This window comes from Rutidosis leptorrhynchoides, chromosome 1 (genome assembly GCF_046630445.1).
Source record: "Rutidosis leptorrhynchoides isolate AG116_Rl617_1_P2 chromosome 1, CSIRO_AGI_Rlap_v1, whole genome shotgun sequence".
Lineage (NCBI taxonomy): Eukaryota > Viridiplantae > Streptophyta > Magnoliopsida > Asterales > Asteraceae > Rutidosis > Rutidosis leptorrhynchoides.
This window is the reverse complement of record NC_092333.1, coordinates 284,879,311-284,903,621: the sequence shown is the minus strand read 5'-3', so window position 1 is coordinate 284,903,621 and position 24,311 is coordinate 284,879,311. Positions and strand designations below refer to the sequence as shown.

The window sequence follows — 24,311 nt, the reverse complement described above, 5'->3', positions numbered from 1 at the left end:
TCAATGCCTTATTTCTTAATAATCACTATCATTGGATTTGATTCTTGTGTAATGAGGGTTTAGACAGGAAAGACCTACGTCTGAAACACATTCCTTCGACGACAACCACCACGATAGTCTCACCGACTATATGAAGCTTAATCAGATGCCAAGAAATAAAATGCAATATTTTGGGCAATGACATCTTCAATTGAAACTAACATGATGTACCATGATGACACAATCGTCTTTAGTTTTTGAAATTTCTGAATAATAAATAACCAAATTACTACGTCTACAGAGCCGATAACAAAATTATGTGATGTCACATTAGATAACTCCATTCAAAATTCTCAAAGAACTTTAACACCAAACACTTAACAAGAAAAATAGTCTAATTTCAATGCAGAGCAAATAAAAAAATAATGTGATCTCACATTAGAAAATCCCATTCAAATTCCAAAAAAAAACTTCAACACCAAAACAATTGACATGAGAAAATAGTCTAATTTCAATACAACCAATTGAAAAGCATATGAAAATGGACAAGAAATCCACCATAGAAGTTATCATCTTGTTTTGAAGAACATAGCAGAGTTTCTTCTATTCATAGGGATTTTTAAAGTTTTTCAACAGGTCCGGAATATCGTATCCGAGCATGTCATCTACGGCCTGGATCATCTTTGGCTTCAGTTTCTCAAACTTATCGATGTTGTATGCACCAAGAACTTGCCTAAAGTGCTCCACATCTGGAAAATCACCCGCCGGCAAATGAAACTCCTTTTGAACCTATGTTTTCAAAGTAATTAGAAAATATTATTATATTGCAATTCAAACATCTGCTTTATACTGAAATCTAACAAGGTGTTCAAACAAAATAAAAACGACTGACAAATGCACAAAGAGTTAGTATGACAGAAAAGAAATACCACCACAAATTACTTCCTAACAAGTGATTTTACACTTTTTAATATAAAGTGTTATGATTATGATATCATAATAGCAAAACAAAGGGTTACGAATAAATTCACATAACCAGAAGAAAAAGAAAAAAAAACCTTTGCGAATACATCCTCAAGATTCTTCATGAGTTTTTGCTGAGCTTTAGATTTACCCATGACAGCAGGCATCTCTTTTTTCAACTGGCTTATTATATAGGCATGAATTTTCGCAGCTCTGGCCCGTTTAACAAACTCATTGATCTGAAAATAGATATAAATTTCTTTTTAAAAGTAAGTTAAAAACACATAGAAATGTTGACAACAGAAAAACATACCCTACGATCACACGCCTTCTTTGGAATGTCTATCAAGTCATCAAGAAGATCATCTTGTTCTCTTTCAAAAAGCTCCTTACCCATGGAATCAGTAAATTCTTCTTTCACTGGTTTATCATTAAATGATCTGTTCACATAATTTTTCCAACAAATTAGATAGATATAATATAAAAGATGGAAAAAATGAGCGGCTTGACAACTATGAAACTTATAAACAGCACTCTATGCCATGATAATCAGTATAGGTCAAACGATAAACAAAAATCAGAATGAATGCTTCAGTGTTAACCAATTGGGCTTATGTGAACAATCTTTAAAAACAATGGCAGTAAACAAGTAATATATAACTAGACCTACTTTGACACATGGTTGCAAAAATCGCTACTCGGGGAGTACTCGGTCGGGACTTTACTCGAGTAGTGCTCATGTTGACCAAGTTTGAATTTGACCAAGTTTTCACCGATTTACCGACTAATTCCGTAATTTAAACGAATTTTGACCGATTTTCTGAGTAATTCCGAGTTTTGACAAAATTTAATGAATTTTGACCAAGTTTGACTTTGACCAACTCGCCGTGTAATTCCGACTAGTTCTGCAACACTGCTTTGACGGTCAGTTGACAAATACAATGAACAACTTCTAATTCAAAATACATACAAATATATGAACTTTTAATATGGAAACTCATTAATCATCTCAAGGAAGTGTATAGTTGATAAGAAAGTAGAACAGTAGAATTTTTCAAATAATTAGACAGTTGCCAATGAGTATAAATTCCAATCTGTGGAGACCACATTGTCAATTGTCAATGTATCATATAAGTAAATATTCAACTTGTCCTACATACAAAATGTGAGACGGGTAGAATACGCTACAAGTGAAACTGTTAGCAAGAAAGAAAACATGAAATGGCAGAAAAACATACCCAATGTAAACACGAGTTACTTCAGGCGTGTTGAGTACTTTTCCAAGGGACCACATCAGCGCACCATAAACCCGCATTAACTTCAAGAAATGAAGAAAAGAATATGTTGTCAGGTCATAAATTCGCCCCAAAATGTGAGTGCTTCGAATCAAGTGTAGTGTATACACTTACCTGTTGAGTATCAACTTGGTCCGCCTTGTTAAGAACAACACGAATCTTATCATCTTGACCACGTAAAGATGATATCACACGCTTAAACTCATCACTTATATCAAGTTTATGAGGGTCAAATAGAAGAAGAATAAGATCACACTTTTCAGCAAACCACTTTATGACCCCAGTGAAATCATAACTTCTTTGTGTGCGTTGTTTCTCTCCAGATAAAACTCCGGGCGTATCAACAAATGTGATATGCTCTAAAAGCTGTACATTTGTTAAAATCGTGATTAACTTAAAAATAGAATGATAAACAATCAATAAGATAAAACCTTAAAAGCTTAGGCATTTTAAATAGAATGATAAACAATCAATAGGATAAAACCTTAAAAGCTTAGGCATTTTAAATAGAATGATAAACAATCAATAAGATAAAACCTTAAAAGCTTACAGGATGTGGCATTTGAGAACATTCAAACTTTGATAAAAATGCGCCTCCAAAAGTAGTAAGGGCTTTAAACGGCATATCCGCTTGTACAGCAATTGTGTTTCCAGGTACACTTCTCTCGTCAGGTCCACCCTAGACAACAAGAACAGGTAAAATAAAGAAATTAATCACTTATGCAACACATATAAAAACTCTACAAGCATACATAGATAAATGCCTTAACAAAAAGGTGATTATATTACCATTACAACAATAAATCTGTCCGTTGTAGGTTCTGGTCCAATGTGAGCTCCTGACATATAAATAAAAATTATGAAATCAATGTCATACTTCTCCAAAAAGAATGTAAAATCCAAGAATTCAACATAAATAATCTAAAACAAAGACTCAACTAACCAGGGTAGTTGCACTTGAGAAGATGTTTGATAAATGTTGTCTTCCCAGTTGAGTATTGACCAAGAAGCATTACCATAGGTTTCGCATCAAAGTCACTATTTGTCTGCATTTCATAAACATTTAGTTATCAAAAACTTTGATGTAACCGTAAGAAAAATTATAAGTATTCTCACCAACAGAGGAGAAGCAAAATCATTGTAGCGATAAGCAACTTCCAATGGCTTTAGTTTTTCATTATACAATCTCTTTAAACCGTCAACAATAGATGTGACTTTAGCAAGAGATGTTTGGCCAGATGACTGAATCAAAAGTGAAAAGAGAAGCACACTCAGCTTCTAACAAGTAACAAACATAAATACATGCAAAAAGAACTGCAAGAGCAGAACGAAACTTTATATATTTAACTTTGGATAGTAACTACACGTGATGGAACATACCTTCTTACTAAGCATTTTAGTAAACATGTTCTTTGGGGGTGCATGTTGCACTACTGCCAAAATGCCTTCAATTGTTGAACCAAATAACATATTTAGAAATCATTTATGAAAAATTTATGACATATTATATTTTGTTAAGTAATCTTACTATTAGTTTCAGCAACACCATTGTTTCTTGAACCACCATGATTCTGAGGTGCAAGAAGAATAAACGATCAGAAACAGTTTCTTAACATGAATAATAACTATAACTATCAAATATGAAATGAATTCTTACCACTAGAAGTGAATCCAAATCTTCCATCAATGGAGGTTCCAAATGATCCATAAATTCTGTCAAAAACATTACAAAGACGACATAAATAAATCATCAATATCGATTTCAAAAGCCAATTCATGAATAATTGAACAGGGTGTCAACAGTTTCTATTGAATGTATAATTCATACACCTGTATTTCTTAGTAAATCAGCACTCAATTCATGTCCAGCTTGTGCCAGAGAGATCAACTGTTATCAAATTAAAGGGTGCCATAAGAATTTGGGTGAGATAGTTATACGAAGACTGCAAAATAAGAGAATAAAACAACCAAGAAATAAAATAAGACCTGCATAGCAGTGATGAACTCTTTAAAACCTAAAAAACCTTGACGTTTGGAATCTGCAATTGCCCAAACCTTGACAAAGTACATACAATAACTGTGATCAATAAACAAGCACTTGGACTGCAGAATCAAGTATTATTTGAAAAATAGTAGCAGCATCAACCAACTAGGTCACTTATGTTATGCAAATGGATATATAAACACAAAAAGCATTACAAATTAAGATTTTAAAGTCATGTTTTAGCTAATATTGACAGCTTCAACAAGTTTCAGCAAATGTATGTACAAAATTACAGCATATATAAACATTATAAGCGATGGTAAAACATTGCAACACAGTAATAAAATTTGATAAACCACGAGACCTTTACTATGATTAATGTTATATTAATAAATCCGATTGAGCAATGATAGTTATGTGTTTGACCTGCTTAAGTTGAGATTTATCAATATTTGATTTAATGAAGAACTTGGTAGCATCGTCCCCTGTAATCCGACCATCTCCATCTACAAAAAATATATAAATAAAAAATCAGATACAACAATACCATATTCAACAGATCAATAAATAGAGACTGAAAGAAAGGTTAATTGATTAGATAAACAGGATTTCAGAAATTAAATCCTTAAACAGAATCATCGCAATAAGTAACACAAAAAAATGAAGTGAAATGAAATTAGTAAGAACCTGAATCAACAAAGTTGAACCATTGTTGATAAGTTTTTTGACGATCCTTGGAGCAAAAAGAGGTCATCGAACCATTTGATGCAATCACCATTTTTTCAGCTTGTTTAGGAATTAGGGTAACTTGGTTTTAAGGTTTGTTGGGAGGGAGGGTGGGTTTTAGATAAACATTTTGGGGGGTTTGAAAATTTGAAATCCTATTATTTTGCGCTTTCTGTTTTGGCTTATTTTGTACTAGATCAAATCAATTCACCTGATACGACATCGTATTTGTTTTTTCAGATAATATTTGGCGTTACTAATTATCAGAACTTCAATTTTTAATTTTAACTAGTTTACGAACCCTCGCTTCGCGCCGGGGGTTCGGTTTTCAATGTATTTTAGTGCGTATAGTTTGTAAAATTATTTCGTGGCTAACGATGATGTCATTGAAGCGCAACACGAGTCAAACTAAAAGGTATAATCCGTGAAAGATTTAAATGTTATTTTAAGTTAACAATATATGTGCATCTCCGCGTTTCGCTATGGAATTGTCGGCTTTTAAAAATTTAACGCAAAATCAACGTGTATGAAAAGTACCTCAAATATTTAGCGTTTTTTTAAAAGAGTCCATTTTGCGTATAGTTAGTAACATTGTGTTCATAAAATTATTTCGAGTTTAACGATGGTGTCGGAAAAATTTAACTCGTTGCGAGCGAGAAGATATGACCCGTTGAATATTTGGGTGGAGTTTAGTTAAGATTTTTTATGAAAATGGTTATTTGACACTTTACCCCCTGTTTGGGGGCCAGTTTTAATTTTTTAACAAAGTTTTGGGTTTTTTTTAGAAAAAGGAAAAAAAAGGTGAAAACAAAAAAAAATAAAAAAAAGGTGAAAGGACGAAATATATTATATAGTATTATTATTATTATAGTTATAATAACCGGGAGGCGAGTCGCGTCGGGTCGGTGTGAGGAGGTAGGGTTGAGGGTGTTTTGTATTTTCTCGAGGGTGTGGGGTTTTTAAGTAAATTTGGAGAGGGGACCGATTGGTACGTTGGATAAAGTTTGGAGTCCTTAATGTGAGATTGAGATGGTCCAAATAGTACTATTCATTTGGACTATCTCAATTAGAGACGTATACTTAATCTATGAAATTTGCGTGAGATTTAATGCAACCATAACCATTTTCATATAACTAGTAACTCATTAATTATATATAAAAATAAAGATTTTACTAACGACAGTACTTAAGGGTGTCTTTAGAACGTTTAAAAATATTATAAATTTTAGTAACCACCTCATGAAAGTCAATGTTTAACTTCTAGGTACAACTATATCATGTATACTAAGAACTGTCGTTAGCAAAATTCAATAAATAATGATGTTTAAAATTAAAATAAAATTTAATATTTTACTTTTTGACTGAAAAAGGGTAATGATGTCTACACAATCAAATTATTATCCTATATGCTAATATGCATGGAAGATATGGTCATTTTTACCCTCACGTGCTTCTTAAACGACATGCCAAACACAAAGCCAATTTCCTCCCTCAAACTTCAAACAGTTTACAACTTCAACCCTCAAATTAGGGGTACAAAATGTAAAATTATTATTTTAATTAAAAACTTTAACCAAACTCCACCCAAATTTTCAACGAAACACATCTTCTCGTTCGTCACGCGTTAAATTTTTTCAAACCCACCGTTCAACTCGAAAAAATCTTACCAACACAACGGGAACTATACGCGAACGGACACTTCTAAAAAAATGCTAAATACCTCGAACCATCTTCAATACATATACATACACCTATAACAAACAACTCAAACTACTTACATCATATCGATGGTTCTGTTTCCCTTTTTTACGTAATCTTCCTGACATTAAAAATGCATAGGTCATTAGGTATACTAGGTACTAACTACGTGTATGCAAAAACACTCGTAGCAAAGCGTTTTTATTTCTGTAAATACATAACGCTACGTTAACTATTAATATGCAACCCGAAAGGCCCCGCGGCATCGCGTGGACCACTTTTACTAGTTTTAGCTATACACAATCAAAATTTGTTTTATGATGTTGTACAGTCTAACAATGTTAAACATGTTTGGTTGTGTATGGCTAAAAATTGGTTGTGTATGCATTATCGCTCAAAAATCACAAAATAGACTAGTGGCTGGAACCTTGAATTCCTTGCAAGAGGTTTCAAGTTCGAATCATGTTTAGAACGAATATTTAGTGGTCATCATGGATGGGTTGAAAACAGTCAGGAAGTAACTCAATTTGGCTGCGTACATCAGATTATAGGGCGGATTACCATACTCAATGTTGTAAAAAAAAACTCGATTTTCGAATCATGCTTAGAACGAATATTTAGTAGACATCGTGGATGGGTTGTGAAAGGACCCGTTCATACCGATTATAAACGATTCACAATAGTTGATTTCATTGCAAGGTATTTGACCTCTATATGATACATTTTACAAACATTGCATTCGCTTTTAAAAGACAATTTTTCTTTACATCGAAAGTTGACGGCATGCATACCATTTCATAATATATCCAACTATAATTGATTTAATAATAATCTTGATGAACTCAATGACTCAAATGCAACGTCTTTTGAAATATGCCATGAATGACTCCAAGTAATATCTCTAAAATGAGCAAATGCACAGCGGAATATTTCTTTCATACCTGAGAATAAACATGCTTTAAAGTGTCAACCAAAAGGATTGGTGAGTTCATTAGTTTATCATAATCAATCATTTCCAATTATATAATAGACCATAAGATACTCATATTTCGAAAACAATCTGTGCAGATCTACTCACTGCTGTAAAATCATTCATATGAAGAACACCGTAATTTCACCAACGGTAGCTAATGCATCGTGCAATACAAAAATTTCTCACCTAGGGTAATTAATGCTAAACAATCGGTAGCTAATGCATCGTGCAATGCAAAAATTTCTCACCGAGGGTAGCTAATACTAAACAATCTCATCAACGGTAGCTAATGCATCGTGCAATGCAAAAATTTCTCACCGAGGGTAGCTAATGTTACATAATCTCATCAACGGTAGCTAATGCATGCAAAAATTTCTCACCAAGGGTAGCTAAAACGGTAGCTAATGCATCGTGCAATGCAAAAATTTCTCACCGATAGTAACGACTAAATCGAACCATTTCGGTAGCTAATGCATCGTGCAATGCAAAAATTTCTCACCGATGGTCGATAATACAATCTTTATAGTAATCGAACCTCTGAATCCAAATAATTCTATCATAGAATGTAGTTTTGAATACTTGTGTCTATTTCGTCAAACATTTATAAAAGCAGTTCATGTATTCTCAGTTCAAAAATATATTTCAAAACCATTTAATAAAACAGTTATAAAAACAGCGCATGTATTCTCAGTCCCAAAAATGTAAAGAGTAAAAGGGAATCAAATGAACTCACTATACTGTATTTCATAGTAATTATGCATATGACGGCATTGAACAAGTGTAGGGTTGGCCTCGAATTCACGAACCTATATCATTCGTATATATATATATATATATATATTAAACCATGTACTTGTAATTGAACAAACATATATATATATATATATATATATATATATATATATATATATATATATATATATATATATATATATATATATATATATATATATATAATTTATTAGTTTTATTATATTTATATTATTAATATGTATATATTTTATATATTCATTTTATATATAAAAATATTAATTTTGTTATGTCATATATATTAAGTATCTTTATATATATATATATATATATATATATATATATATATATATATATATATATATATATATATATATATATATATATATATATATATATATATCATTTTTTGTTAAAAATAGTAATTATAACACTACTAAAATTATATATTAAATATGGTACAAATAATAGTAATTAAAATTCTTAATTTTATTAATAAAGGTAATAATGTTAATAATTCTATTAGTGATAATAATAATGATATTAATGATAATAATATTAATTTTACTGTTAATGATTGTTATGATAATGATTTTAGTAATTACATAATAATATTGCTCATGATAATATAAATAATAATACTTATGTCAATATTAACAATTCTATTATTTATAAAAAAAATACTAATACTAATATTTACGAAAATAATAATAATTTGTATTATTTTCATAATGATAATAATAATAAACCTTTTCATCATAATCATAATGATAATAATATTAAAGTTTTAAAATATCATAAGTAATACTCATAGTAATAATAATAATAGATATAATACTTATATTTATGATTTATGATAATAATAATAATAACAATTATGATACTTATAATAATAATTATAATTATAATACTAATAATAACAATACAATAATAATCATAATAATAACAATAATAATAATAATAAACATAATAATAACTAATAACTAATAATAATAATAATAATGATAAAAATAAAAGTGTATACCCCTTTAAAGCTTTTTCTAAAAAGAAATGCCCTGGACCGGGCTCGAACCCGTGACCTTCCGCTCACCCGAATCACCTCTTAACCATCGAACCAGTTATGTTTTTCTGATATAAACCCACTTTATTTAATTATAACCCGTATTTAGTTATCTGTTCTTTCTTCTTCTTCTGCTGCCCATTTAATCGACCAGAGTTCATACAAATCATTATCTTAATTGTTTGTTTTAAAGTTTGTGATTGATACAGAAACATTTATTGAGTGATTAATTTAATTAAAATGAAAAGAAATTTAAATTTAAAAGGTGCTGTAACAGAAACATATAACACGTATGAACCCAAATGTTGATTTTGAAATTGGGGCTGTTTGAGACCACGATTTCTACATGAAATCAGTTGCAAATCTTCCTTATAAACTATCTGGATCATTAGTTTAACTCAAAACACTAAAACAAGTTCGAATTTTACCAAGAACACATTGTTCGACTTTTGATATAAAACGTTTGACTCCAAATTCATACTCGATAAAATGAATTGAAAGCTAAGATTTTGCAGGTAGTTTGAGTGAATGATTTCTAACAAGACTGCATTAATAGTTTTTGAAATGGGATTCAAATTCATGATTTTGATAAAATAATTCAAGAACAGGGGTATATCGACTGGTTCATCGATTTTTAATTTAATTTGACAATTTTTGTAGCAGATAAAGGTAAGATATAGTTGATAGTTGATGATAGAAGAGTGAATGAACACTTATCAACTGAAATTGCTAGTTCGTTATATAAAATTGATTGTCGACAAGAGGAATCCCTCGTACAGAAAAATAAATAAAAAATATAAAGGGTGAATACAATTTACAACTGATTTTGTCTGTAATAGATACTTGAGATTCGATGTTAAAAAAATTAGAGACGGAAACAAGAATTCAGAATAGTCCGATGGTGACGCAAAACAGAAAGTTAATTTTGTATTATATTTATTTATAATTAATATTGACATTGATAATTAGTAAATATAAATAAATATATTAATAATAATATTGTTAGTATTAAAAAAAATAAAAATACTGATAATAATAATAATAAATAATAATTCTGATAATAATGGTTATAAAGATGATAATAATATTATTTATGATAATAATATATATTGTTTCATTTCTAATAATAATGATAACTATAAAATAATAATTTTTAATGGTAATAATAATCTCTACAATAATAATAATACAACTTGAACATATCAAATTATATATATATATATATATATATATATATATATATATATATATATATATATATATATTTTATATTAAAAGTAATAATATTACAAATATTAATATTAATATTAACAATAATAATAATAATGAAAGTAATGAAAATAATATTAATATATAAATTAGATTCAAACTTGTAATTTAATATAATACTATTTATTATTTATGTAATATTATATTATGTGATGCCATTTACTGAATAGTTAATAGTTATATATTTTATGTATTTATTTAATAGAAATCTTATATAGATTCATAATATATATATATATATATATATATATATATATATATATATATATATATATATATATATATATATATATATATATATATATATATATATATATTCATTTTAACAGTAACTTAATTATCCTAGTTATTACATTCCAATTAATTAAAGTATTCTTTATTAAATCATAATATTATATATTCTTATATTTATATTTATATAATATATATACATATTTATTTAAAAATAATTGTTCGTGAATAGTCGGGAATAGTCAAAGGTCAAATGGTTTCATGTAAACAGTTCACAAATTTTGAGACTCAACATTACTGACTTTGCTTATCGTGTCAAAATCATATTAATAATTAAGTTTAAATTTGATCGGAAATTTTCGGGTCGTCACAGGTTGAAAACAGTCAGAAAGTAATTCTAATTGGATGTGTACATCAGATTATAGGGTGGATTACCATAATCAATGTTGTAAAAAAAACCCGATTACTCGCCGATTTTCCCGAATAATCATTTTAAAGAGAAATTCATTCCGATTTTCCAAATTCGTTTAACTAATCGAGCAACATCAATTGATAGGTCAAAATCAAATTTGGTAATTGTTGAGTCCTCTACGTGATTACGGATTTAATTATAACAAAACATCATTATGTACACTAATTGTTATGTGCGAACAGCATAAGTTTATTTATATTTTAAACAATATTGTTTGTTGTGTCTAGTGTTGTAAAAAAAATCAAATAGGCCAGTTTTAAAGTTCATATTAAGAACTTATCATATATCAATATAACTTTTTAGTCCAAAAAATTAAGGCATTGCATCTAAAAATAGAAACTTGAAGAAATCAAAATCTACACTTTGACTTCACAAGTCAACCCACAAATTTCTACATGCAAGTTTGAATTACATACAAAACATATTTCTGATTATCATATGCTAGCCATTATGAATCAAGTTTACTGTATCATGAAAATGTCAAAATCTAAACAATCTTGAAGCTTTAATAAACCCATTGATTTACATCTCAAATTCAAACGTAAAGGTGAACATACATGTATAATAAAAAATTACTTACGCTTGATTGAAATCATCAATAACAAACACCCTAACTAGGGATGACTTAAAGACCAAATTTTCTAGAATGTTCCAAACTTTCATATATTTTTTTCCTTCCCCCTAGTCAAAAATTATTATTATTATTATTTATATTTTTTTCGACATTTATAATATATATATATATATATATATATATATATACATATACATATACATATACATACATATACATATACATACATACATATATATATATATATATATATATATATATATATATATATATATATATATATATATATATATATTATTTATTTATTGTTTTGCTAAATGTACATTTTAGTCCTCGTAAATTTTAAAAGTATTTATTTTATTGGTTTATTTTTCATAATGATGATGATTCAACACTAAAGTTTCACTTTATAATAAAAGTGACACATCACTAATTAAAGTACATTATATAAATAATTACTTTAACTAATATTTAAGTTGATCAAATATAATCTAGCCAATGTTGAAATAGATCATTAGCATTAAATAGATATTAAGTCTATTTACATAAATTAACCTAAAGTAGCATGCACAAATTCTAAGGGCAAAATGGTCATTTCAATATGGAATTTTGAGGTTGTTATATCACGTTTGGAAATGGAGAGCCGATGATTGTTGAATATACAGACTCAGATATGGTAGGAAACAAAGATAACATCAAGTCCACTTCTGGATATTTAATGACCTTCGCAGGGGGAGCGGTTTCATGACAATCAAGGTTGTAAAAGTGTGTTGTATTGTCTACGACCGAGGCTGAGTATATGGCAGCAACAAAAGCGTGCAAAGAACTTTTATGGATGAAAAGGTTTCTACAATACCTTGGGTTTACGTAATCAAGATATGTGATTCTTTGTGACAATGAGAGTGCGATTCACTTGGCTAGAAACTCTATGTTTCATAAGCGGACAAAACATATTGATGTACGGTATCATTGGATTAGAGAATGTCTTGAAGATGGGTTGTTTAAACTTGACAAAGTTCATACCGACGATAATGGTTCCAATATGTTCACAAAAGCTTTGCAAGTGAGAAGCTTAAGGTATGTTGCTCGATCGTCGGGATAGCGATCCCTTCCTCATAATCGGAAAGGGGGGGGGGGGATTTGTTTTTAATTTGGGTTTCCAAACATGAGGAAGTATTAACTCAAGCCCAAAGCCCAACAATTAAGCTCATTTGCAAGTTTGACTTGGTCTTGCATATTAGGGCATTTATATACTTCAAGTTGCAGCCATTTTGTAATAACAAGAGTGAGAGGAGAGGATAAGAAAAAGAGAGAAAATCCCAATTCCCGTCTACTCTTACAGCAGCTCAGAAAAGTGACGATCCCCGGAGATCCGACCGTTGAATATTCACCAATTTTTGGACAGCGTGTTCCTGACATTTGGTCCAAGGTTTTCAACCGTTGAATTCGTCTAAAAAAGGTATTGATTTACAGTAGGTCGAACAACAGCAGTTTTTGGTTAGTGATGTTCCTCTTTTATCTTTAATTATTTCATATACTTGTTGATTGTTCTTGTTCAAGAGTATGATGATGTTTGTTGGTCCTTTGATAAATAACAGGAGTATTGTAGAGGGGGGGGGGGGTGAATACAATTCTTTTTAATTAACTTAACAGTTAAACACAATTTAGTATTCAAGCATATAATTTAAATAGAGTCAAAGGTAATTTTCAACGATTTATTCTTTATTGATTAAATCCCAAAGAATTACAACTATCCTTGACGGAATGATAGTTGGTTGATATAGATTTTACCTAAGTATAGCTATAGAGGATATTATAAGCTTTTACATGTATTGGACTCTAAATAAATAAACCCACACCACTAGTTGTTACAATAGTTGATACATCAATTTAAGTCCTATTATCCGTGTAATTGTTCTATTGTCCACTGGTACATAGGATGTCTGTACTTGTGGGGACAACTGCATCAGAGAGCGTGCTCTCCTCTTTCCTCTTTGGTAGCTATTTGCAGGAACACCCCAAATCAATTTGGAACCACTATTTGTTTAAACAAATAGAATGTTGTGTTCCCTAAGCGTTGACAAGTTATAACACATGTCTGCACATGCGTTAAACTTCTGCATTCCCACGTGGTCTTATAAGGTCACTTGTCAGCCGCCAACGCGTGTCCTTTTCTGTTCAACTTTGTCTTTGACTTCTGTTGAATAGTACAATTGATGTAGACCACTCAGGAAACCACTATGCTTGTAATGGAGCATAGCTGTCTTGTGTAGTAAGCTGCATTCCAGCTATGCTGGTTCTTCATTGCTGAGTCACTTGATATTCTTGAATTGCTGATTACACATCCTGTGCTTAATTGAAGAATATTGTCTACCTTGTGCTGGTAGACTAGGCAGCAAACTAAACACTCGACTCAGCAATATCTGCTATCTATACATAAACAAACGTGTGCTGGCTGCACATAACATTTTAGTGCAAATAAATTACAGTTTTGTCATATTTAAATCCTTAATTATTTTGGGTACTCAACAATCTCCCCATATTTGATGATGACAAAACCTATGACATAAAGAGAAAACACTAAAGCCAACACTAAGGGACCTAATGAAAAATAGGCAGTAAATTTGTCCATTTTAGGTTTGTTTTTGGGATCTTTTGCTGAGTTATCTATATCTTATAAATTGATATAATTTTGATGATAAACTCATTTCATTTTCATTACTACAGAGTATATACAAACATTTACAAAATAGTATAATGAAGAATGAAATAACAAAAGATACAATCAATTATAAGAAGGCTATCTATCTTTATCTTTATCTTGTTCATCACCAGATAGCTCTTCTTCCTTTACTTTGAGGGCTGCCCAGGCTTCAGGAAATAAGTAAGGCACTTCAGCAGGATCGAATACTGGAATCTGGGGGGGTAGAATAATGGGATCTCTTCTGTGTGGGCCATCACCAGTAGTTTTCTCTCCTTTAGGCTTTTGAGAGAGAACTTCTTCTACATTCACTACTGGTACATTCCCATATTTTACTGCTTTGTTAAAGAGCTCTTGAAGTTCAGGTTTCAGTGTATCTTTAATACCACTTTTACCTTTACCGATAAAGTACTGCAGTATCTCCATCCATTCACTGAACATTAAGGTTCTTAGTTCAGTGTAGTCTATCCTCTCCTGAACATTACCTTCTCTGCTGACAGAGAAAGCCCTTTTTGTGCCTTTTTGTACCTTGATGATCTTACTAGGATTTGATCTTCTGGTTAGCACATCACCATATTTGCTCCTATAGTAATGATCAGATAACTCTATTGTTCGTTCAGTTTCTATAGAGACGGCAGCAGGTGCTTTCTCAGTAGCTTCCAGTTCATCGAATGCCTTGTCCTGTTCCTTAATGATGGCTTTGGCTAACTTGAGGGACTCAGCCTCTTGTTTTCTATCAGCAACCAACTTAGCTTCTTCTTCATGAAGCCTCAGCCTCTCAGCATATTCAGCATCAACATCCTCCCTTCTTTGCCTTTCAAGTTAAACACTCAAAAGATAATCATTGGCAGTAATGTTGAGGGATTTTGTTGTAGCAATCAACTGTATGCCTTCATTAGTAGTCATGGCATCACAGTATTGCTTTAGATCCATGTCCAGCTGTAGAGCCTCATAAAAGAGAGCTTTCTTTGCATCAGTATGTAGCCTTTGACCACTGTTATATAGATACACACCAACTTCAATGCCAAATTCCAAAGCATTGATGTAGAATTGCTGATCAAGTAGATGGTACAGCATTCTGATTTGGCGTATCCTTTTAGGTATAGATGCTGATCTTTGTTCAAGCAGTTCTGGAATAGTGATCTCCAGCCTGTAAGCCTTTCTTTCGTCTGGATTCATCTTTCTTAAGTCTGGCTCACCCTGTGCAGCTGGATCATCTTCCCAAGTAATATGTTTATCATGACGTTTTGGGGAAGATAGAGGATACATACGTGATTCTGTTGTGCCAGAAGACCCCACTAAATAAAAATCAATACGTTCATCCAGTATCCTGTCAAAGTAAGCAAGAGTCCGAGCAGGAATAGGTGATTGAGTAAACGTTGAACTCCCTCTGTCCCAGACTGTGAAATCAGCAGCATCAACAGAATCAGCATCTTTGTTAGGACCCAGCTCAACCACCTTAGCTGGGTCTTCATCACTTATTACACCCAGCCGCATACTTCTGGCTGGGTCTTCATTCACAACACTCCTTGCTGTGTCTTCAGTACCAGCTGACTGATTAGTATCAGCTGGCACAACTGCCACAGTATCTTCATCAGCTGCCTCAAATAAGGGCTCTTTCCTTAGGGGCTGATTGTCCCTAGAGGCAGATTTTACCCTTTTTTTATCGATTGGCATGGGTTCAGCTGATGATTCTTGTGTTGATACTGGTTCTTGTGGAGGCAGATAGGGAGTAATAGCAAGATACTCCCCCTAAACATCATCATCATCATCATCAAGGTTGATGGTTTCTGCTGGCTGTTATGGTACAACTGGCTGAGCAGAAGATGCTGGTCGAGAGGATTGGCTGGTTTCTAACATAGCATCCAGCCATTTCATGAACACGTCAGCTCTAACTCCTACTGACTCAGTAGATTGCAAATAATCTTGCATCTCTTCAGGTGTCATTCTTTTAATCCTGTCTACTCGCTTAGCATACAACTTTGCCTTCTTTTTGTCATATTTCACCATGAACTTAGCATTTTGTTTTCGAGGATCTCTTTTGTATTTATTTATGCTGATCAGTTCATCTTGAATATCCATCTTTTTAGGGTCTAGGCTTCTTCTATGCTCAATTCTATGTCATTTACATAGGCCTGCCATTTAGCATTAAAGGCATCATTCAATTCCTGCTGTCTCTTTTGATATCTCTCCATTTTTCTCTTCATTTTTCTTTCAGTTGTTTGAGAAACAACAAAAGATTCAGCAACAGCCAGTTCAGAAACATCACTGGGCTTAATGCCAGAACCAATATCATCTACAGATGTGGCAGACACACTGGGTTGAGATTCACCAGCAGTCTTGACACCCGCTTCAGTATGAGCGTTGCTGGGCTTAGTGCCAGTACCTTGATCAGCACCAACATCACCATCTCTCCTTTGCTGCTTTGGAGCTTTTTCATGCTCATGCTCCCCCTCAGTTTGTTTTCTCTTTTTGTGCTTCTTAGATTTCTTCTCCCCCTTTTTGTCATCGGCAGGGGCAGAAGGATGGTCTGGGGAAACATGTGCATCAAGGTCACTATCTGACTCTGGAACAGAAAAAGCAAAGTTGTTCCAGTCAGCATCAGCAGGAGAAAGATGGACACCAGGATCCACACCATATTGTCTGAGGCATAGGTTTGAAGTACGAACTTCATTCCTTGCAAGACCCATGGCCATTTGATTGACGCTAGCCCTTACATCAGCTTGAAGAGCAGCCATGCGTTGCATTACCTCCACCATTTGAACATAAGCAGAGGCAGGAATCACAGTAGCCATTTGCTGTTCCTGCGAATCCAACCTCTCTTCTAATACACTATTCTCCTCATTAAGAAACAGAAGCTTGTGATTAGCAGCGTCAAGTTCAGCTTGAAGACGGGCAATATGATCATCATATTCATTATGAGAGATGATTCACTTTTTAAGATCCTCCTCTTCTTCATGGTGTTGGACAGTGGCATCAACCGCTAGATCTGCAAAAGCGCATACTTGTTTGAGCTGGGCCTCAATAGTAGACGTTGTAACATTCCCAACTCTGCGTATGGCTTCAGTCAGTCGATCAGTGAGAGTATCGCAGATGGTTCTCTGGATGTCTGGTGAGATTCTGGCTACAGTGCGATAAACAGCCAGAGTGGAAATGGCAGTCACCTCAGTAGGATCAAGACTACTGGTTGAGGGGCGATCACTAGCAGTTACAGCAGGAGTACCTCCATGGGGTGGTGGAGGTGGAAGGTCAGAATCTGACTCATCACCATGATCACCACCATTTTTACCTTCACCCAAAGGTTTAGAACCACTAGTATCCTTTGCCGAATCATCAATATCATCATCACTTAGATCCACTAGTTTGTCCTTGGAGCCAGTCACATTATCATGAATGACTGGCTCGTCCTTACCAGCACCTTTATCAGCATCATCATCAGATGAAGAAGATGATGAGGAAGAAGCTGATGAATCAGAATGTACTGTCGAATCAGGAACATTTTGCATGACACATTTACCAGTAGCAGGATCGATGATGAACTTGAGAGGCCTCCATGTACCAGGCCATGAGAAGCAGCTGGAGCCATACCAAAGTAATGGTAGTATGGCTGCTCATTTACTGATTGTAGATGAAGGTTTTTCGTATGCCCGAGAGACATATTAAATTAATGTGGCTAATGTGTTATGATTCAAGTCGGGTCATACCCAATAACAAGCTTATCGACACCTTATACGTATTTAATCTTAATAATTGGATCATTGATTAAATACGCGACACTTGAACTTTAAGAAAAATAGTTTTCTGAAATACTACTTGATGTGTACATATGTATATATAAATTATGGAATAATTTATATAATATGGATTTAATTATTTATAGGTTAAATAATTAATTAATTTAGGTTACATTTTATATAAATTGGTTTTATATAATGAAATGTACATAAATATTAATATGGAAGTTTTATAAAACAAATTTTATAAAATCTAACTTTTATAAAATTAATTTTATAAAATAAATTGGAAGTGGCATTGGGACTCATGTTCACATGCTAGGATTCCTTCTTGGTCAAAGACATTTCCATTTCCATATACATGCACAAAGACTCTATGAGAAAGATACACACATGCATTTACACATCAAGAAAAAAATTCTGCACTCCTTGTTATTGTAGCTGCTGCCGTGAGCTTTCTAGGCCACAAAGGAGTTCTAATTTTTTTTACAAGCCAATTTCAAGTGTCTAAAATCCTAACCAACTTGCTAAAGGTGTTGGTGGTTAGCTTGGGGCATAACAACTTGAGGTTTCATTCTTTTGAAGCTCCATTCATCATTGTAATAGTTGAGGACACCACATGTCCCACCCAGTGCCTTCCAAGCTAACCGCCTGGTGACCACTGAGTGTACAATAGATACTGATTTTAGGGCCTACCTCTCGGCAATTTCCAACCCTCGTAAGGGATCGCAAGGAGTAAGAGCCAATGCTTCATCACATGTAACACTGTGAGAACCTCATTTACGACTAACCCACACCAACGGCGTTAAACCAGCTCTGATACCAACTTTTATAAAATAATAACACTCATGATACTAATATTATTATTATCATTATCGTTATAAAATATGACTCTTTTATTATTATTAACTCTATTATTATACATACAACTTATATATACATATATATATATATATATATATATATATATATATATATATATATATATATATGAAATGTATCACGAATATAAATATTTCCAAAAGAAGTATATATATATATATATATATATATATATATATATATATATATATATGAAAACTATTATTATAAATATATTATAAAGATATAAATCTTATTACATTATATAATATATATACTGTTTGCTATTATTATTTGATATATATATATATACAAATGATATAGGTTCGTGAATCCGAGGCCAACCCTACACTTGTTCAATGTCGTCATATGTATTTTTACTACAAATACAGTATGGTGAGTTTCATTTGCTCCCTTTTTAATTGCTTTTGCAACATATATTTTTGGGCTGAGAATACATGCGCTGCTTTTATGTTTGACGAAATAGACACAAGTACTTAAAATATATTCTACGTTGAGTTGTACCACCTTGCATATCTTCCCTAATAGCTTGGTAACTAATATTTACATGTTGGAATAACATGTAAGCGCGAATCCTATTGATAGATCTATCGGGTTTGACAACCCTAACCGAGCTAGTCGCTCTAGTATCGTAAACGGTTGCATAGTACTTCGTTTTCACTACACTTGGTACAGTGTAGGGAGATTTCATAATAAAGGGAATATGCCACATTAATTGTTAAGTATGGTTACCGAAGCGCTCAACAACTTATAGAATACTTTTATACACTTGCGAGTGTACATATATTTATAAACGAAAATCTTGTGGTATATTAATATATTGAAATGATTGTTATGATAAACCTATGAACTCACCAACCTTTTGGTTGACACTTTTAAGCATGTTTATTCTCAGGTATGAAAGAAATCTTCCGCTGTGCATTTACTCATATTACATGGAGTCGTTCATGGCATATTTAAGTCAGTACCTTGTAATGGAATCAAATGTTGAAGACTTCGTCCAGGAAGATTAGGACGGGTCATCACAGTTGGTATCAGAGCTGGTTTAACGCCGTTGGTGCGGGTTAGTCGTAAAGGAGGTTCTCACAGTGTTACCTGTGATGAAGCAGCGGCTCTTACTCCTTGCGATCCCTTACGAGGGTTGGCAATTATCGAGAGGCAGACCCTAAAATCAGTGTCTGAGGTACACTCAGTGGTCACCAGGCGGTTAGCTAGGAAGGCACTGGGTGGGACATGTGGTGTCCTCAACTATTACAGTTGGTATCAGAGCGGTGGTCTTAGCGAACCAGGTCTTGCATTAGTGTGTCTAACTGATAGTTGTTTAGATGCATTAGTGGGTCTGGACTTCGACCGTGTCTGCATGTCAAAAGTTTTGCTTATCATTTAGTGTCAAAAATTATTTGCTTATCATTCTTAAAGTCTAGACACGTCTTACTGCCTCTATTGCATAGACAGTGTATAGATAAATTCATATCTTAGCGTATCTGATATTGTTACCTTTGCCTGACAGCTTCCGTAGATTCCTCCGTAACTTATGGGATTTTAGTATTATATATGCATATGTAAATTATGTATTGCAGGGTACTAATCTACATCCTATAATCTATTTCTTATCGAAAATCCTTCATCTGATCGTACGAGATGAATCCCTCAACCAATTCGAATTCCTTGGATTCCGACAGTTATTTCGATATGGAGTTTCAACTAAGCTCCGAAAGCAGAGTCACCAGAATGAATCAACCAATTCATTTGATGGGTTCGTAGTCTACTTAATCATTAGAGACCAGAAGAAGGTGATCCTTTTCGTCAACCGAATTCACCTCTTGGTGAAGAACCTGAAGCACTTACCGGCGAACCTATCCGCAACACCATTTTCACCCTCATTTCCTGAATATCTCATCACGATTATATACTATCTCAAATTCTAAACCTTATTCATCCGCTCGTTCCGATCGATAATCATCCTGGAATAATAGAAGAAGTCAACGAACATCGCGCTCGAGTAATCAATCTGGAGAATATGGTGTAAAATTTACCAGCTTCAACAACATCACCGGCACCAACAGTACCATCAATAACAGCACCAGTACCATCAACAATCTATGCCTCAACATCTCATTCTGTACCTCAAGTATAATCATCATTCTACTTATCGTTCTACATCAATTATCTTCGTTCGGTATGGCAATTATGTAATCTCTAATGTTGTAGAGATTATATATTCTTGTTCTAATAATAAATCAAATGAGATTAATATCACATTAACTCATTAAATCCATGATTATATCTGAAGAAAATATATATGTGTATATATTTTCATAAAGATTGTAATTGAAAATTCTTTCGTACAAACTATTAATGGTGAAAATACTTTAACGGGTAGGTAATACCCGAAAAATATCTAGATTTCATATTAATAAGTTACATTGTACATTCTTCGAATCTGATTCAACAGTCATTTACTATCCTACTTACATCCACAAGATATACGAATCCGATCACCGCAGAATAACCATTTTCATTCAATTTCATATTTAGGTTTTAACCTATCAGAAACCAACAAGTGGCATAATGAAGAAAACATTGGCAAAAAAATAAAATTTATTAGAAACAAATAAATTAACTATGAGAAATTTTGTTAAGAATCCACGCTAACAAAATCCTAGCTAACTGTTCCTAGCTAACTGTTAATTTCGTATTACCTTTTATTTATCGCAATTTATCTATCACAATTTATTTATCGCATTTTATTTATTGCAATTTTATTTATCGTCATTTAATTTCTGTTATTTATTTTACGCACTTTAAATATCGGGACAGGTATACAAGGTTTTGACATATCATATCGACGCGACGCATCTATATATATTATTTGGAATAACCATAGACACTCTATATGCAGTAATGCTGGAGTTAGCTATACATGGTTGAGGTTGATTCTACAATAATATATATAGTTTGAGTTGTGATCGAGTCTGAGACATGTACACGGGTCACGATACGTATTAATTAATTCGTATATTATATATTAAACTATATATAAATTATTGGTTTGTTAACTGTGGACTATCGACTGTGGACTAATAATATTGGACAATTAAAATAAATTAAAATATTGATTATAACATATGAAACTAAACATTTCTTCAAGTTTGCCACTTGATTTCATCTTAAACCTCATTTGTATCTTGACGATTACAATCTACGTTCAAATCTTTCATGATTCTTGAAAACACCTCAATCGAGAGGATGAACCAACCGCATTTCATCTACGAAAGGAAAAAGTTATGCATATAGTTATGCACCTGGGAAAAACTCTTGGAGCCTAAGGAGAAGTTTAAAACTAATTTATAATTCCTTGGCGTTGTTATTACCAAAAATAACTTTGCAATCTCTTTCCAAATTAGCCAATTCTGTCACAGCTCCGGCGAGTTAACTTCGACTTTCAGTCGGACTAGCCTTATTATAACCTTGATATATACGTTGTCTTTTCATCATCGTTACCGGAGAACCGTTTTGTATTCCACCACATTAGCAGTAAATTTACCAGCAACTTCATTACTCATTGGCTTAAGTCTTTTCGAAAAATCATCATATTTGTTCATCAAAACCCTATCATATACTCATCCACATCTTATAACGAGAATTGTCATACTAATTACCGAGAATTAGCAATCAGTATTTCGAATCTCGTAGTGTTTCTACATCAACAGTTATATGCATAAATATAACAATTATCTCTTAGAATTATGATCTTCCATTATGAAATTCTGAAAAGCACCTAGTCTACGAATCAATACTCCGAAGTTTGAAAAAGCTGAATGAAGCAGCAAAAACTATAAATGACCTTAACAGTCAGAAGTTTGATAATAAAGAATAGTATGTTGGAAAAGCTCAGAAAAGTTGGAACTGGAAAACGAATTGAGCAACCTATGAAGGAGGCCGTGGACAAATGACGAAGACTAAGCCTGCCTTCAAAGAATCTAAACGATTCAGTATCTGCTGAAGTCATTAACGAATATCTTACTCCTGACTCTACACTTTTACGGACAATCTTCATCCTCATCCATCGATATTAGAAATTATAAGACGTCATCATATCTTTCATTATAAATATCCTAGATATTTCTGAAGATATTTTCCTAACTATTCTTATCTGAAATCATTTATCTCTTCGTACTATCAGTGTTACATCATATAAGAAACTGTTAGTTTCTATATTCTGTAAACTTTCGAGTTTAAACTATGAATGTTTTTGAAGTAGTGTTGGGAATTGATGCATGAGTTAGTATAATATAATGACACTTGATCAACGTGATTATATTACAGTAAGTCATGCTGAGTTTCTAATGAAACGTGATGATGGTTCACAGTAGATCATACCATCATCATGTGTCATGTTACATAACTCTTTCATTCTAATTAACCTCTGAACATATCAAGAAAATATATTCTTGATAGTTCTATTCTCAGTGATTCTGGTAATTTGACAAATCAAATCGTGCTATTACGTTCTTTCTTGATTAGAACATTAAGTTCATTCGAAACTCCATACTTACGAATTTTGGACCATTATTCGCTTTACTTAAGGATGGGAAGAGAAAACAAAAGCGTGGAGCTCTGAAATATAAGCACAACAACAATATAGAAATTACAAACCGTGTACATCAATGCGTATAGCCGTATAAAGACACGGGAGAATTAGAAATACTATAACCCCAAGGTAATAATAGAAGTGAATAGATTCCTCCGGTGGTAAATGGAAAAGAAGAATGACAGATACGATAGTCAGAATAAGAATAAGGATCAGAACTTAATTAAGCATTTTCAAAATCCTTGGAAATATGAAATAAGAAAGAAAAGTATAGAATTGGTGAAAATAATGGAAACGGAAGAAGTTAATTTATAATAGAAATATCCGATAGAGCAATCGAGATAGATGACTACATTGAATTAATGAGATCCTAATCTCCTTGAATCCCGAAGAATCAGATCTTATAGATTTCCAAGATTTCCTTTT

General features: G+C 32.4%; 1 protein-coding gene across 1 annotated transcript; it reads right to left on the bottom strand.

Moving 5' to 3' along the window:
* Window positions 1-393: 393 nt before the first annotated feature.
* Window positions 394-5,044, bottom strand: LOC139898277 (EH domain-containing protein 1-like). The gene is made up of 16 exons (XM_071881010.1): window positions 4,909-5,044; window positions 4,648-4,727; window positions 4,224-4,292; window positions 4,068-4,125; window positions 3,895-3,950; window positions 3,766-3,808; window positions 3,618-3,682; window positions 3,354-3,479; window positions 3,181-3,283; window positions 3,027-3,076; window positions 2,788-2,916; window positions 2,352-2,603; window positions 2,181-2,260; window positions 1,256-1,382; window positions 1,038-1,181; window positions 394-768 (listed from the first exon to the last, which is right to left on the bottom strand). Exons 1-16 carry the CDS (start codon window positions 4,997-4,999, stop codon window positions 583-585), a joined length of 1,659 nt encoding a protein of 552 aa, XP_071737111.1. The 5' UTR covers window positions 5,000-5,044; the 3' UTR covers window positions 394-582.
* Between the last annotated feature and the right edge of the window lie 19,267 nt (window positions 5,045-24,311).